A 17,041-nucleotide genomic window follows, 5' to 3' on the forward strand; every position below is an offset into this window, starting at 1 on the left:
TAAGGGTATAACCTCCAAATATGTATATTTTACAAGAGTATATTTGGATGTATAAATTCTAGTAGGTTGGATTTTTAAAAGTAGGCACTCATTGCCTTATACTTTTCTACAATATAGAAAGAATATAGTGCTAAGGATTTCTAAAGAGATTAAGTATCTGAAATCAAGATTTTTGCAGAGAGGTACCTTAGGAAAAGAACTGAAGTAGGAAAAAAATGTGAGTTAGCAAAAAAGATACTAGATGGTGTTCTGAATGGGAAGAATAGTAGAATTGGGGCTGGTAGGGTGCTGAGCAAGGGATGATGAGTAGATATTCTTGGCAATAGTAGATATGAGCAAGAATGTTGCAGAGATATGAGTACTTAAATTTGGCTATAAAATTCATACAAATGAAGAAAGTTTGATTTTTTTCAATTTGTAGGGAATCATTTCAAATCTTATTTTTACATTAAAAATAATCTCTTTATTGAAATATAACATGCATATAAAAACATCCATTTATCATAAGGATACATCTTAATGCAAATTCATCAACTGAACTCATCTCTATAACCTGCATCCAAATCAAGAACATTACCTACAATACAAAGACTCTCTCCTGCCCCCTTCCAAGCCCCTTACCACCATCGCCAAGTATATTCAATATTATTTTATCTGATAGTTTGAACCTTTGACACAACTGGCTTTTTTTTAAGTGCTACTTACACAGTTAACTGATTCCAGTTTCAGCTTTTCTGGGAAGAATCTAAGGAACAGGGGTCAAAGTTAGGGTTATTTACAAACCAGATGATCAGTTCTGATAATCAAGATTTGACTTTTGCATTTTGTTCTTTAAACACAATTTGGGTTAAACACTTCACATCACCTTTCAAACTGAGCTCAGGATGGGAAAAGATAATCCTGTAGGAACTTAAATTTCCATTTTCTGAAACTAAAAGAAAGATAACAGTACTTTTTAGAGCACAACTATGTAACAAAATTCTGATATTTTTATATCACATTAATTTACTAGATTATGATGTGTTCCATGTATGGCATATGCAAGGTGAAGAATATAGACCTTAAATTCAAAATCATTGTAACGGCATACAAGGATCTTCCTCATGCTGTTCAGGAGGTAGGTAATCTTCCATGGTAAGATTTTTTTTTGATATATCCATATCTATAATATGGATAACGTAAGTCATTAATTAGATCATATATTCTGACCTTTTTATGTAAATTCACGTATCAATTTTTTTACCTTTGTATTACTGGTTAATTATTTGTAACTAAATGGAATTAGAAAGGTAAAGCACTTTAATATCCAAATTCATATTATAAAGTTAATAAGGAATACTGCATCCTTGCAATAAACAGGATATTTGTAATAAATTTTTACATGTATATATACTTAAAAAAAATCTGTGACATTTCACTTCTGGTAGTGCAGCTATAATCCAAACCTAAGAAGACTGTTTCAGATTATTTTTTCCTGTGTAATATGTGATTCTTACTGTTAAAAAATAATATGATCTATTAAAAAAGAAAATGTAAAGAGATTTTCATTTAACAGGTGTTTTTATTCTTCTTTCTCAGACATTCAAACGTGTTTTGATCAGAGAAGAGGAGTATGATTCCATTATAGTATTCTATAACTCGGTCTTCATGCAGAGACTGAAAACAAATATTTTGCAGTATGCTTCTACCAGGGTATGTTGGAAGTATCCTTTGATTGGGAAAATCTAATTATAAAATGGATCTTACTAAAACATTAAAAAAATAATCTACTTTTTGTTTTTGCCCTAGCCCCCTACCTTGTCACCAATACCTCACATTCCTCGAAGCCCTTACAAGTTTTCTAGTTCACCTTTACGGATTCCTGGGGGGAACATCTATATATCACCCCTGAAGAATCCATATAAAATTTCAGAAGGTGTGCCAACGCCAACAAAAATGACTCCAAGATCAAGGTTTGTGTTTTCTCCTTAGGGAAGGGGCAAAGAGTAAGAGGGTTATTTTGATCCAAGCACAAAAATATAAAGCTTTCTTCACTTAAAAAATATTTATTTATATTAAGTGACATGACAGGAATTTGGCAGGAAAGAAAAATGATCTTTTTACTTAAGTGGGTTTACAAATTTAGTCCTCAACTTTCCTGGTCGCTAGGGTCTGTTCTTTTGTGAACAAAGGACAATTTTTGTAGTAGGTTTAAAATCACTTTCATATTTTTTGTAAGCAGCCAGTCTGCTAAGCAAAGTAGATTACTTTTGGTTAAGAATTTTTATTCTGTAGTTTTATTGAATGTCCTGTAAACCCTGTGAACCTGTTCATCTTGCTTTGTTATAAAAATGTAGATGACTGATTAAATGTAGATGACTGTAAATTAAGTCTTTAGAAGTCCATCCTAATTCTGCCTGCAGCTTCCTTACATTACCTAGGGCAGGTGTCATGTCTACTTCGGAAGGGTGCTGTGGATTAGGGAGATGATGAGTATGAATCAGCTGTTTTAAATTCCTAGATGAAAGGTTCTGTGCAACTACAAATCATTATATTATCTTCCACATCCAACCACAAGTGCTTTGTGGCTTTGAAGTGCTTCCATTGACTTATTATATGTTATCATGGGCTGTTTGAAACTGACCTTATTTGTACAGAGTGGTAGGCAGATTAGCTAGTACAGTTAATGTCTCATCTCCTCAAATTGTCAGCTCATAGAGTTATACTTAATGGGCAAGAAAAACAGGGACAAGGGGAGATATTAGCCTTTTAGAAAACATTTGTGTGGGGTGTTTAATTATATAAATAATGCGCACTCATGGTAAAAATTTGAAACTCTACAGGAAGAGATAAAGTAGAAAATAATTGGCAAGTGATATAAATCTTCTTGCGCACCCCTGTACCATCTTTTATTTGGTGTTCTTATAGTATCTGTGTACGATATCTACAACTTACATTCTAAGTTGCTAAGATAATACACCATGTATATTTTATTTACACAGTCCCATATTGCCACATGAAAATGTGTACTTAGGTAATGATAATTGATCCATATTATGCTTACAATGATGGCTACTTGCCAAACTTAGTGAAACCACTTCTCGGTTGAGGTTCTTTAGCAAAAAAAATCATATTCTCAAAATCTTGATAAGTCATTGATCAGGCATTAAGAGAGCATCTTAACATTCTATTTATCCAGCATATTTAGATATTCTGCTTTATCAAATATATATAGAATGATGTCCACTTATCAAGGAATTGGAGTACAATAAAATATATCTACTAGTTCCGTGTGCATATGATCATATCCTTGTTATGTGAGGCTAATGCTGTTTTTCAGCTTTATTATTAAAAACAATTATATGGTTCACTCATGGCAACCACAAATTCAAAATCTATGATATATACACAAAAAATAAAGAGAAAGATAGTCAAACAAACTCTAGAAACTCATCAATCCCAAAGAAAAAGAGCAAGAGAAAAGGAAAGGAACAGAGAATAACTACAAAAACAACCAGAAAACAAGGAACAAAATGGCATTGAGTACACACCTATCAATAATAACTTTAAATGTAAATGGCCTAAATGCTCCAGTCAAAAGATATAGGGTGGTGGAATGTATAAAAATACAAGACCCTCCTATATGCTGCCTACAAGAAACTCACCTTAGACATAAAGACACATACAGACTGAAAGTAAAAGGATGGAAAAACATTTACCATGCAAATGGAAGCGCAAAAAAAAAAAAAAGCTAGGGTAGCAACACTTACATCAGACAAAATAGACTTATTTATTTGTCTATTTATTTATTTATTGGAAATTGACTTTTAATAATGAAGTACAAGGGGGGAAGGGCAGAGGGACTTGTGCCGGGTGGCCAGGCGTCCTGCACCAGGGCCTGGGCTGGCTCCACACAGTGCTGCTGCAGGGGCTGTCACTGCCGCTTGCTGGCCGCCTTGCTGGCAAGGTCTTTGGCCTTCTCTGTGGCTGCCGGTGCCGTCTCCTCCACCTTCTCCTGGCTTCCTTGGCTGTCTCAACGAGGGTTTTGGAAGGGGCCTCACCTTGCAGCTTGGCCAAGATGTACTCAAGGCCCTTCATAGTCTTGGCCATATTGCTTTTAAACCCGGCAAGACCAAATTCCTGGGCAGCTCAGGAGACACCAGATAAGCTAGAGGAGACCCAGGCTTCTGGGCGGATTGCGGTCCAGCTGCTGTTATCAGCGTTCACACGGTACACACATCGTTCCTCCACAACCATCAGCCCGGCGTGGTTGATGAACCAGATGAAGGTGGACATGGTCTGGTTCTGCGGGTCCACAATAAAATCCTCCAGGATGTACCCCGAGTGAGCAACATGGGCAGGAAACAGTCCCTCGGCCCAGTGGGGCATCCTATTGGTCTTGGTCAGGACACGCCGGGACAGGAGTTTCTGGTCCGGGGTCACCTCCTGGTGCACTGTGTCTTCCGTCAAGACATGTTTGTTATAGGGATTCGGGTACCGCCGCCAGAAGGCAGCGAACACTTGGTCCCAGGAACTCCGGAGCATGCTCTGGCCCAGGAAATACTTCACCATCGTCCCGGCCAGGGTGGGCTCAGCACCCACGCAGCATCAGGGCTACGAAGCCAGCAGGGGGGACTCGGAGGCGGGACCAGGGCTCAGCGCACGCCCTGCCAGGCTCGCAGCTCAGTCACCACCACGCCGGGCCCAAGCAGCCGCCACCACCATGAGGAGTTGTTGGGCCGGGTGCAACTCCAAAATAGACTTTAAAACAAAGACTGTAACAAAGACTGTAACTAGAGACAAAGAAGGGTATTACATAATGATAAAGGGAGCAATCCAACACGATGTAACACTTGTAAGGATCTCCATACCAAACACTAGAGCACCTGAATTCATAAAGCACATATTAATGGATATAAAGAGAGAAATTGATGGTAATACAATAATAGTAAGGGACTTTAACACCCCACTTACATCAATGGATAGATCATTCAGGCAGGAAATCCATAAGGAAACAGTGTCTTTGAATGACACTTTGCAGCAGATGGACATAACAGATATATATAGCACATTCAATTCAAAAACAACAGAATACACATTATTCTCAAGTGCACATGGAACATTCTCCAGAAAGGATCACATATGAGGACACAAAACAAGCTTCAATAAATTTAAGAAGATTGAAATCATGCCATGCATCTTTTCCAATCAAGCAGTATGAAACTAGAAATAAATCACAAGAAAAAAACTGGAAAAATCAAGGGCGCCTGGGTGGCTCAGATGGTTAGGCGTCTGCCTTCGGCTCAGGTCATGATCCCAGAGTCCTGGGATCGAGTCCCGCATCGGGCTCCCTGCTCCTTGGGAGTCTGCTTCTCCCTCTGCCTTTCTCTCTCGCTCTGTCTCTCATGAATAAAAAAAAAAAAAAAAAAAAAAAAAAAAAAAAAAAAAAAAAAAAAAAACTGGAAAAATCACAAGCATGTGGAGATTAAACAACATGATACTAAACAACCAGTGGGCCAACAAAGCAATCAAAAAAGAAACAAAAAATTCATGGAGAGAAATGAAAATGAAAACAAAATGGTCCAAAATCTTTGGGATGCAGTGAAAGCAGTTCTAAGAGGGAAATATATAGCAATACAGCCCATCTCAAGAAACAAGAAAAAGTTCAAATAACATAACCTTACACCAACAGGAACCAGAAAAAGAAAAACAAAGCCCAAGTTGAGTAGAAGAAAGGAAATAATTAAAGATCAGAACAGAAATGAATGACATAGAGACTAAAAAAATAGTAGAAAAAAATTAATGAAACCAAGAGCTGGCTCTTTGAAAAGATAAACAAAATTGGTTATCCTTTAGCTAGACTCATCAAGAAAAAAAGAGAAAGGACCCAGATAAAATTGGAAAGGAAAGAGAAGTAACAATTGACATCACAGAATTACAAAGGATTATAAGAGACTACTACAAAAAATTGTATGCCAACAAATTGGACAACCTAGAAGAAATGGATAAATTTCTAGAAATATAGAATTTTCCAAAACTGAATCAGGAAGAAATAGAAAACCTGAACAGACTGATTTTTAGTAATGAAATTGAATCAGTAATAAAAAAATAAATGTTCAGGCAGATGCATTCACAGGTGAATTCTACCAGACATTTAAAAAAGAATTAATACTTATTCTCCTCAAACTATTCCAAAAAATAGAAGAGGAGGGAAAGCTTCCAAATGCATTTATAAGGCCAGCATTACCCTGATACCAAAACCAGACAAATACCCCCCCCCAAAAAAAGAAAGAAAGAAAACTACAGGCCAGTATCCCTGATAAACATAGGTGGAAAGATCCTCAACAAAATATTAGCAGACTGCATTCAACAATATATCAAAAATATCATTCACCATGAGCAGGTGGGATTTATTCCAGGGGTGCAAGGGTGGTTCGATATTCACAAATCAGTCAGTGTAATACACCACATCAACAAAACGAAGGATAAAAAATTATATGATCATCTCAATAGATGTAGAAAAAGCATTTGACAAAACTCAGCATCATTCATGATAAAAACTCAACAAAGCAGGTTTACAGGGAACTTACCTCAAGATAATAAAAACCCATAGCTTATCAACATATATCCCACATGATAACATCATGGTGAAAAACTGAGAGCTTTTTCCTTAAGATCAGAAATAAGACAAGGATTTTTACTCTTACCACTTTTATTTAACATAGTACTGAAAGTCCTACCCATAGCAATCAGAGAAGAAAAAAGAATGAGAGGCATCCATATTGGTCAAGAAGAAGTTAAACTGTCACTATTTACAGATGACATGATACTATACATAGAAAATCCTGAAGACTCCACCCAAAAACTACTAGAATAAATGAATTCAGTAAAGTTTCAGGATACAAAATTAATGTACAGAAATCTATTGCATTTCTATACACTAATACTGAAGTAGCAGAAAGAGAAATTAAGAAAACACCACCATTTACAATTGCACCAAAAAGAATAAAATACCTAGGAATAAACTTAACCAAAGAGGCAAAAGACCTGTATCTGAAAACTCTAAAACATTGATGAAAGAAATTGAAGATGACACAAACAAATGCAAAGATATTCCATGTTCATGGATTGGAAGACTTAATATTGCTAAAAGGTCCATGTTTCCCAAAGCAATCTACAGATTCAATGCAATCCCTATCAAAATACCAACAACATTTTTCACAAACTAGAACAAATAATATTAAAATTTGTATGAAACCACAAAAGACCCCAGATAGCCAAAGCAATCTTGAAAAAGAAGAACAAAACTGGAGGTTACCCCAGGTTTCACGATATACCTCAGAGTTGTAGTAATCAAAAGAGCATGGTAGTGGCACAAAAATAACCACAGATCAATGGAACAGAATAGAGAGCCCAGAAATAAACTGATGATTATATGGTCAATTAATCTATGCCAAAGGAGAAGGGGGGAAAGATAGTCTCTTTACTAAATGGTGCTGGGAACACTGGACATCTACATGTAAAAGAATGAAAATGGACCATCTTTTAATACCATACACGAAAATAAACTCAAAATGGATTAAAGACCTAAATGTGAGACCAGAAATCATAAGACTGTTAGAAGAGATCATAGGCAGTAATTTCTCTGACATCAGCCATGGCAACATTTTTTCTAGGTATGTCTTCTAAGGCAAGGGAAACAAAAGCAAAAATAAACAAGTAGAACTACATCAAAATAAAAACCTTCTGAAAAGCAAAGGAAACTATCATCAAAATGAAAAGGCAACCTAATGAATGGGAGAAAGTATTTGCAAACCACATATCTGATAAGGAGTTAATTTTCAAAATTTATAAAGAACTCCTATAACGCAATAGCAAATAAACAATCCAATTAAAATGTGAGCAGAAGATCTGAATAGACATTTTTCCAAAGACGACATATGGATGCCAATGGACACATAAAAAGATGCTCAAAATCACTAATCAGCAGGGGAATGCAAATCAAAACCATAGTGAGATATCACACCTATAGAATGACTAGAATAAAAAGGCGAGATAAGTGTTTGTGAGGATGTGGAGAAAAAGGAACCCTCATACACTGTTGGTGGGAATATAAATTGGTGCAGCCAACTATAAAAAACTGTGGAGGTTCTTCAAAAACTTAAAAATACAAATACCATATGATACAATAATTCCACCATTGGGTATTTACCCAAAGAAAGTGAAAACAATAATTTGAAAAGATATATGCACCCCTATGTTTACTGCAGCATTATTTCCAGTATTTAAGATATGGAAGCAACCTGAGTGTCCACTGATGAATGAATGAATAAGGAAGATGTGATATATATATCTAGATATATATACATACACATACATACAAGGGAATACTATGCAGCCACTAAATATATATACACATATATAAAAGGGGATATTATGCAATCATTAAAAAGTATAAGAGCACGCCATTGGAGACAACATGAATGGACCTAGAGGATATAACACTAAGTGAAATAAGTCAGAGAAAAACAAATACCGTATGACTTAAAAAAGAATAAACAAAAACCACAATCAGACCTATGAATACGAAGAACAAACTGATGGTTGCCAGAGGGCAGGGTAGGATGGACAATATGGGTGAAGGTTAGTGGGAGATACAGGCTTCCTGTTACGGAATGAATAAGTCATGGGCAATAAGAGGTACAACATAATGAGTAGTGATACTAGTGATAATGGTCAGTGATCCTGCAGTCGTGATGTATGGTGGCAGATGGTGGCTACACTGTGGCGAGCACAGCGTAATGTATAAACTTGTTGAATCACTCTGTTGTACACCTGAAACTAATGTAACATTGTGTGTCAGCTATACTCAAATAAAAACAAAAGAACATAAATTATATGGTTCAAACAAGGACAAGCAGAATAATAGATTTCCGATTCTAGGATATATGATAAGTAGACTTTACTATATATCAGTAGAGATCTTAATTAGAATTCTGATTATTAATACTCTAATTTTTTGCTAATTGTTATGTGAGTTTTTAACGAGGAAATGTGAAATTTTAATTGATTACTTACCCATTGATTTACGAAGAATTAAGTATGGGTAAACTTAAAATTTTCCTTTACCTTCTTTAAATGCGGACGGTGGCAGAATACGTTCTTTCAGACATGTAATTCTTTAAAAATCTAAGAGACCAGCTCAGTGTCTGATTAGATTAGCACTGTTAGAATAAGGCCCTAATGACTGTAATTTTGTTGTGGTTCTAGGGTAGAGCAGACCTTTGATTTGGTATTTCTAATAGCTCAGAATGATATATGTTCATCTCTGCACAGTTATATATGATCTTCATTACTAATCTGTATTTTTATCTTGACAGAATCTTAGTATCCATTGGTGAATCATTTGGGGTGAGTATTTTCTTTCTATGAAATATAAGGGCATACACTGTAACCATAAAAGAAAGTGCAAATTTCTGTAACTTGAATTGACAAATACTATTATGCAAACACCTCAGCAAGGCATGTTGCATAGAATTTAGAAGATAGATCGATAGCAGACTTATTTTCAAATCAGATTTAATTTCAAGTTATACTCCTAATTGGTGAATTTCAAAGTGGTTTTCTAAACATCCTTTGAGATTATATAATACGTTACATATATTTTTCTAAGCCATCAGTTCCTTGTCACTTGAGCCTCTACATGGAGCCACTCATTACTCACAAATGGCATCTTGCTTCCCTCAGAACAAGAAGAGAGAGAGGGAAAGAGGGACGTATAGAGCACAATGGCAATCACAGTCTTTTTGTAACTAATATTGGAAGTGATGTTCTATCACATTTGTCCTACTTTTGTCAGAAGCAGGTCACACTAGGTCCAACCTACACTCTCGGGGAAGAGAGGATTGCACGAATGTAAAAACTAGGAGGTGAGGATTAGTGAGACCCATTCTAGAGTCTGCCTACCCCACTGCCCCAAATATAACTAGAGAAAGATAATAGTTTGTATACTAAAAGACTGGGTGTTAAAATGTATGTTACAAATAGTAAATGCTGTGACATTTAGCTCAAGGTAGGCTGCAGCTGTCAGGCTTCACAAAGGACATGTGGAACCACGTAAGTAGGGTTGGATCTGGATACATGTAGAGTAGTGGTCCTCAAACTTTTCTGCTTGAAATAACCTCTAAAAGAATTGAGAAAATTTTATATGAACTTACATATTTTAAAGCTGATAACTAAAAATCTTATCATAAATTTAATACATACACAGGAATCTAGTTTCATATTATATATGTGCTCTAAACTTATTTCCATCAAAACCTGCTTTTGCATTTAATTTTAATTTTTTAATTTTTTTTTAAAGATTTTATTTATTTATTTGACAGAGACACAGCGAGATAGGGAACACAAGCAGGGGGAGTAGGAGAGGGAGAAGCAGGCTTCCTGCCGAGCAGGGAGGCCAATGTGGGGCTCGATCCCAGGACCCCGGATCGTGACCTGAGCCAAAGGCAGACACTTAACGACTGAGCCACCCAGGCACCCCTGCATTTAATTTTTAGAAAATTACCTCATTTAGGGGCACCTGAGTGGCTCAGTCAGTTGAGCATCTGACTCTTGATTTCCACTCAGGTCCTGATCTCAAGGTTGTGAGATTGAGTCCTGCATCGGGCTCTACACTCAGCTTGGAATCTGCTTGAGATTCTCTCTCTCTGGCTCCCTCTACGCCTCCTCCTGCTCATGAGCACACACAGTCTCTCTCTAAAATAAATAAGTAAATAAAATCTTAAAAGAAAATTGCCTCATTTAACTTTTGGAAAAGAAAGCTTAATTAGTAAAGCTAAATCTCACTGTCAAATCAGTCAGTCAAATCGGACCTAATTTCTACCAATAGTCTGGTTTCACTTTTTAGTTCAGATGAACATACTCATACACATCCCTGAGGTAACCCCCTCACTCCAGTTCTAAAGTAGATAAATAAGAAATAGAATTTTTCCATGTGCTTGTCCTTGGATGAAATAAGGTATTGTGTCCTCTTTGGTATTTATTACCAAAGCTTTCTTTACTTTGCTGTGACAAGATTCTCCCTCAAGATATATAAATCTCAAATCATCTCTAGTAATAATGACTCGAAATCTTTTGATATTTGATTTAAAAAACTATGAATTAGCATTTCAATAAATACTGTATCAGTAATGGTTTAAAATATATAAACTATATGACTTGTCAACGTAATATCCATAAAGTGAGTCCAAAATTATGATTGACTAGACATTTCACTTCTTATTAGATTCTGGTGATATTCTTTCTGGTTATGCCCTCAAACAAACAAACAAAACCCACAAGGTTCTAGAAAGCCATTCCAACTTTACATGCTTCTGAGAAGTAGCCCTGGTTTTGTGTGTGGGTGAGTTCCAAAAATGAGGAACCAGAATTTTTAGAGTGGTAGTCAGAGTTGTTGGAGGAAGGGAAGGAGCCTCATAGGGAGAGACAGGGAGATATTTAATTGGGGCAGAGTTAGGTGTAGTTATACTGATTCTAAGATTTTTCCATATCTCATTTGGTGCAATGAAGCAGAAAATTAAAATGCAGATATTACCTCTGCCTGATTTTTGATACCCCTCAAACTACAATTAAGGGTTGCTAACTACAAAATGCTGGTATTAATGATTTAAAATAAATAATTCTGTAATTTGTAGACTTCTGAGAAGTTCCAGAAAATAAATCAGATGGTGTGTAACAGCGACCGTGTGCTCAAAAGAAGTGCTGAAGGCAGCAACCCTCCTAAACCACTGAAAAAACTACGCTTTGATATTGAAGGATCAGATGAAGCAGATGGAAGGTAGGAACAGCTGTTGAATGTTTTTCAGTAGCTGAGCTGGTCCCATGGAGAAGCCAGAGTGCCAGCTCTGCTCCTAACTTCCACCAAACCCTTTTATACCAATTTTATTTGGAAATTGTGAAGATTGCTCAAAAAAATAGGAATATATCCCAAGCTTAACACCATTAAATCATATACTATCTCCTGAAATTCATCGAACATATCAGATATTAACAATCTGATATTTTTTAATCTTTTTAAAATAAAGTCATTAATAAAATTTTGTTATGATTAACATTAGATTTTTAAATGCTTACTCTTGAAAAAAACTACGGTGTTTTATAAGAATCACTGACAAAATGCAAAAGATTATAACTTTGTGATGGTTTGTATTTTAGATGGTTTATAAACCTCTGAAATTAAAAGCTACTCGCTAAGAGTATAAAATAAGTCATTGGAACCACCATAGTTATTGAAAATTTGAGTTTTCCATTTATACATATACATATGAAATATCTTCCCTTTCTTAAATCTGCAGTAAACATCTCCCAGGGGAATCCAAATTTCAACAGAAACTGGCAGAAATGAGTAAGTACTTACCATTTCACCCTACATAAATGAAACCATTGTTTGTATTGCAAAAAGCCTTTGCTTTTTTAAAGGAATAAATACATATAATTCCCTAAATTAGCACACTCGTTTATGCACTTAAAATGTAATCCAATCAAGAATGTACTCTTTACCCACAGACATTTGTGGATTAAATGTATCATGCAAAATGAAGGTCACCTTTACCCTCTCTAAAATCTCTAGTGCAGGAATACTAAGAAGTGAAACCACATTTTCAGCATGAATGGCTGTGGTTAGAAATACCTCAGTAGAGCAAAACTATGATGAGGAACTCTTTAGAAGTGTTGGATATAGGGAAAGGTTTTATAAAATTAGCATATAGGAACATCATCATCCTTATTTGAAGAATAATTTTTTATTCTGTTATTGAACTTCTCTTGTTTGCAAGTTTTAAAACAATGTCAAACAAAAGTTTTCCATTACGGGAAATCAGAATTTTGATAAAGAGCTCCAGATCATTGCCAAATCATTTTCCAAGTTACGCAGAAAATGGGATTCTATCCCAAGCTACTCCAAGACGATACAAGATTAACCCAGGTAGAATAGATGGAAAGTACTTTAAGAAGAAGGCAGACATATACTGACCACCCCCGGGGCTGTCCCAGGGACTGAGCTGTGGTAGCGAGTGTGACTTTTCCTGATGTTTCCTGATCATCTGCTGCCAGACCCACCGACGGGAAAAATAGCTGGCCCTGGGAAAGAAGACAAGTACTTTGGAGATAATAAGATTTAAAACTGTTATTCCTAGGTCATAAGACTTATCAGTAAGAACAATACCAGTTGAAATGTGACTTTTTAAAAAGGGGCTTCTCTAAACATGTGCCCCTAAATACTAAGTATTTAAAGTATAAAGTATTTAAAAGAATGCTTTTGATTTTTTTAAACCATTCCTATGTATATTATTTTGAAGAGAACAATTAACACTAACTATACCAAGAGTTTACATGTTTTGGTTATAACGAATCTCTGTTTGGATTTTACACCAACTGATCCACTTCTGTTTCAACCCTGAAGTAGTTGTGGCATTGCTGCTCAGAACGTGAAAATAGAACGTTTCTGACCAGAATGAGGCCTTGAAAACATTTGGAAGCATTTTGAAGCTCACAAATATGCATTTTACAAGGAGCAGAAAGCTGTAGAAATATGTATGTTTTCTTAGAGAAGAGTTCAGTTGCTGTGATGGGTACATTTTCCAGCTTGCATCGCACTTGGCCGGCCGCAAGGTGAATTCCCGATGCCGATGCCTGGCTGGAGTTCAGGGCCTGGATGCGGCTGCAAACTGGAGGGAAGCAGCAGGAGTTTAAACCCCTAGGGCTAAGGAATTCTTCACTTTTCCTCAAAGGATGGCATTCAAAAACGGCCGTCCCACAGTGCTAGATTGGGCAGAGGGGGAAGACTTAGAATTCGTCTTTGCTTTCTTTTCCAAGTGTGAATTTGTGCTACTTTGAAATGAGGAGCTTCTGCCTACCACTAAAGTCAAGTTAAGAATTTTTAAATAACTTAAAAGAAGTTTTCTGATTTTGTCTATGTTGTAATTAATACTGTACTTATACGATGTTCCCGTCGAAATTAAGTGAGCCGTGAACTGATGGCTTTGCAAGGCATCCCCAAGCACAAGGGGATTGCTTGCGTTCGGAAGAGTACCACTCCCTTCAGAGGACCATTCTGGGCCAGTCCGGCATTCTGCTCTGCCCCAGGGCCAAACTCAACCTCAGCATCTCTGCAGCAGTGGTCTGCAAAGTTGGGCACACCTGGGAGTATATGAGGCCGCCTTTTGGGTACATAGAGAAAATACTAGAATCTCTATTTTTATCTCATCTGTTGTTCGTGTTTGTTTGGGCTATGTGTGTTTTATAATTTAGACACAAACATAAATGGTATGCATATACACAGACAAGTTTAGTGGTACATGCTTGGAAAAGAATTCATGATGAAAAATTTGGAAGCCACTGCTTTGCCAGGCCCTGAACTCCTTCGATTTGGCACAAGAGTAACCTTTATGGCAGCCCTTTGTCAACTTACCTAGCGCCATCAGTGCTATTGACATTTCTTCATCCTCTTTCCAGCATCTACCCGAACACGAATGCAGAAGCAGAAAATGAACGATAGCATGGATACCTCAAACAGGGAAGAAAAATGAGGGTCCTATGACCCCCGTGGGCACCGAGTACACCTCTGGCCTCATGGTCTCTCACAGATCCCACTGTGTGACTCTCCCAGGTTCTGTTTACGGCCTCATTGAATACCTATCTTCAGCTCTTCTGGTGGATATCCAGTGTGCACACGGGCTTGCGTGTGGTGTGCGTGCAGGGGATTCCTAAGCCACTTGCAATGTCGTAGTCAGTAGAATATACTTGTTATTGCACAAGATTAAAAATCTTGTGTAAATACTGCCATTTAAATTTGTAGTGGATGTTTCCATTTCCAAAGTATAATTGCTCTGCTCTACAAATGGGGAGGATGCCCTGGGAGTGGCGGTCCGAACAACCCAGGCCTATTTGAGTACTTTGTCTTTTCTTGTGGCATGTATGTGATGTTTGCTATTATTTTTATTAATTTATATTTATATATTTTTTTTAATTTAACACGAACGCCCTTAGAATATGTGTCCTGTCTTCCAAATGCAATTTGGCTGACTACTCCCCCTTCACCCAAATGATCCTGAACTCTTCTGCTAAAACAGATATTAGAAACTAGAAAAAAAAATCACTAATTTTTACACATTAGATTTTAGTTTACTAATGGAATCTGATGTACTGTGTGCTTGTTTTATAAATTTTAGTTTTTAAACACAAGCAGAAAACAAAGTATAAACAAATGATGTTGTCATACTACTGATACAGATTTCATACCTCAGGACTTGTAAGAATTTATTGATTCTTTTCTTCATCCAACTCATGCTTTAAAAATGAGGGTTATTAATAGTACTCTTGGTTTTTATACCATTCAGATCACTGAATTCAGGAAGTAACCATCTAGTACTTGGAAAATCAAGTGTTCAGCTAGAGCTTTGCTAGAGAGGGCCCTAAGACAGTATATCCCAAGTGCACTTTCTAATGTTTCTGGGTCCTGAAGAATCAAGATACAAAACAATTTTATTCTACAAACAGACTGTTAACTATAGGAGCCTTAATTTTTCTTTCTTAGAGGTTTGTCTAATTGCATCTCAGCAATTATTCTGCCCTCCTAAATTTGGGAAGGGGTGTTTTCTCTGGAATTGTACATGTCTTCCATGTATCTTTTGAACTGGCAGTTGTCTATTTATCTTTTATTTTTTTAAGTCAGTATGGTCTAACACTGGCATATTCAAAGCCACATCATTTCTACTCGAAAATTGCAAGTAATCAAAGGTCTTTGGGTTAGGCATTCATGTTTCTATCTGGTTTTGTGCAAAAGCTTCAAATGAAAACAGCGGTGTTAGAAAAAGAGGCGCTTTCCCCTGACACCTAAAGGTGTATTTAAACTATCTTGTGTGATTAACTTATTTAGAGATGGTATAATTTAAAGTAGGTGATATTTAAGGTAGCATCAGCTAGCTTTTAGGAAAATCACTTTGTCTAAACTCAGAGTTCTTTTTAAAAAGAAATCTGGTCTTGTTAGAAAATGAAATTTTATTTTGTGCTCAGTTAAGTTTCAAACTTATTTTTGGCAGTTATAACAAGGCACTAGGAAGCTTTCTCCCATTTCCTCATTAATTTTTGCATGAATATCATAAAAATCAGTTAGCTTTTAGGTCAAGGGCTACCATATTTCTGGATTTTTTGCTAATGAAAGCTCATGTTAGAGTTAGTGCCAGAATTTTAGAAACTTCAGAGATCCTGTATTGAGATTTCTTACATAAGGCTTCAGATACTGCTTTATCGCTTTTTTGTATTGGTTAAAACTGTACATTTAAAATTGCTATGTAACTATTTTCTACAGTTAATAGTTTGTCTATTTTAAAATAAATTAGTTGCTAAGAGTCTTAATGGTCTGATGTATTCTTTGTATCAAGTGCCTTAATATTCTCCTCTATATCTGAGTTCTCTCCTGGTGTCTCATCCATTCTTAACCTTTAATTGGCTTCATATGCTGATGATCCCCAAATTTATTTCCCAGTCTGACCTCTTCATGGAGGTCAGAGCCCTCATAGCCAAGAGAACTCTTGAGTCTCACTCTCTTCCCTCACCCCCTGAATTCTCAAAATAGAAACCAAAATCAAACAAAAGTACCTTGTTTCTGCCCTAGTCTTTCCCAATTTTACCAACCACTTACTTGGTCAAGCCCAAACCCTAAGATTAGTCATTTACCTGCTTTTGTTGAGACCAGTGTTTTAGATGTCTAACTGGTCTCCATGTTCCCTCTTTCCTCTTTACCTTTCAGCTTAAGAGCAAAAATGATCCCTTTAAAATATAAATGGATTCACATTGCTACTCAGGTATTCATACTCCTTACCATGGCCTGGGAAGTGTCCTCTCTCTGCTTCTGCATCCTCCTCTCATGCTACTTTCTCCCTGCTCACTGTGCGTTCGCCATGCTGACCTTTCCTCACAACCCTCTCCCTACCTCAGGCTTTTCTACTTGCTGTTCCTTCTGTCTGGAGTGCTCTTCCCCCATACGTTTGCATAGGTGGTT

General features: G+C 36.6%; 1 protein-coding gene and 1 pseudogene across 1 annotated transcript in view; one reads left to right on the plus strand and one right to left on the minus strand.

Moving 5' to 3' along the window:
• Positions 1 to 16,389, plus strand: part of RB1 (RB transcriptional corepressor 1) — a 155,793-nt gene extending 139,404 nt beyond the window's left edge. The window contains exons 21-27 of the mRNA XM_021689426.1: positions 1,013 to 1,117; positions 1,579 to 1,692; positions 1,789 to 1,952; positions 9,360 to 9,390; positions 11,676 to 11,818; positions 12,336 to 12,385; positions 14,494 to 16,389. Of these exons, the coding sequence (XP_021545101.1) occupies positions 1,013 to 1,117; positions 1,579 to 1,692; positions 1,789 to 1,952; positions 9,360 to 9,390; positions 11,676 to 11,818; positions 12,336 to 12,385; positions 14,494 to 14,567 (681 nt within the window). The 3' untranslated portion in view covers positions 14,568 to 16,389. The remainder of the gene's footprint in view (positions 1 to 1,012; positions 1,118 to 1,578; positions 1,693 to 1,788; positions 1,953 to 9,359; positions 9,391 to 11,675; positions 11,819 to 12,335; positions 12,386 to 14,493) is intronic.
• LOC110579772 lies at positions 3,914 to 4,551 on the minus strand (annotated as a pseudogene).
• Positions 16,390 to 17,041: the final 652 nt, after the last annotated feature.

The sequence above is a fragment of the Neomonachus schauinslandi genome, chromosome 3 (assembly GCF_002201575.2).
Source record: "Neomonachus schauinslandi chromosome 3, ASM220157v2, whole genome shotgun sequence".
NCBI classification, from domain to species: Eukaryota; Metazoa; Chordata; class Mammalia; order Carnivora; family Phocidae; genus Neomonachus; species Neomonachus schauinslandi.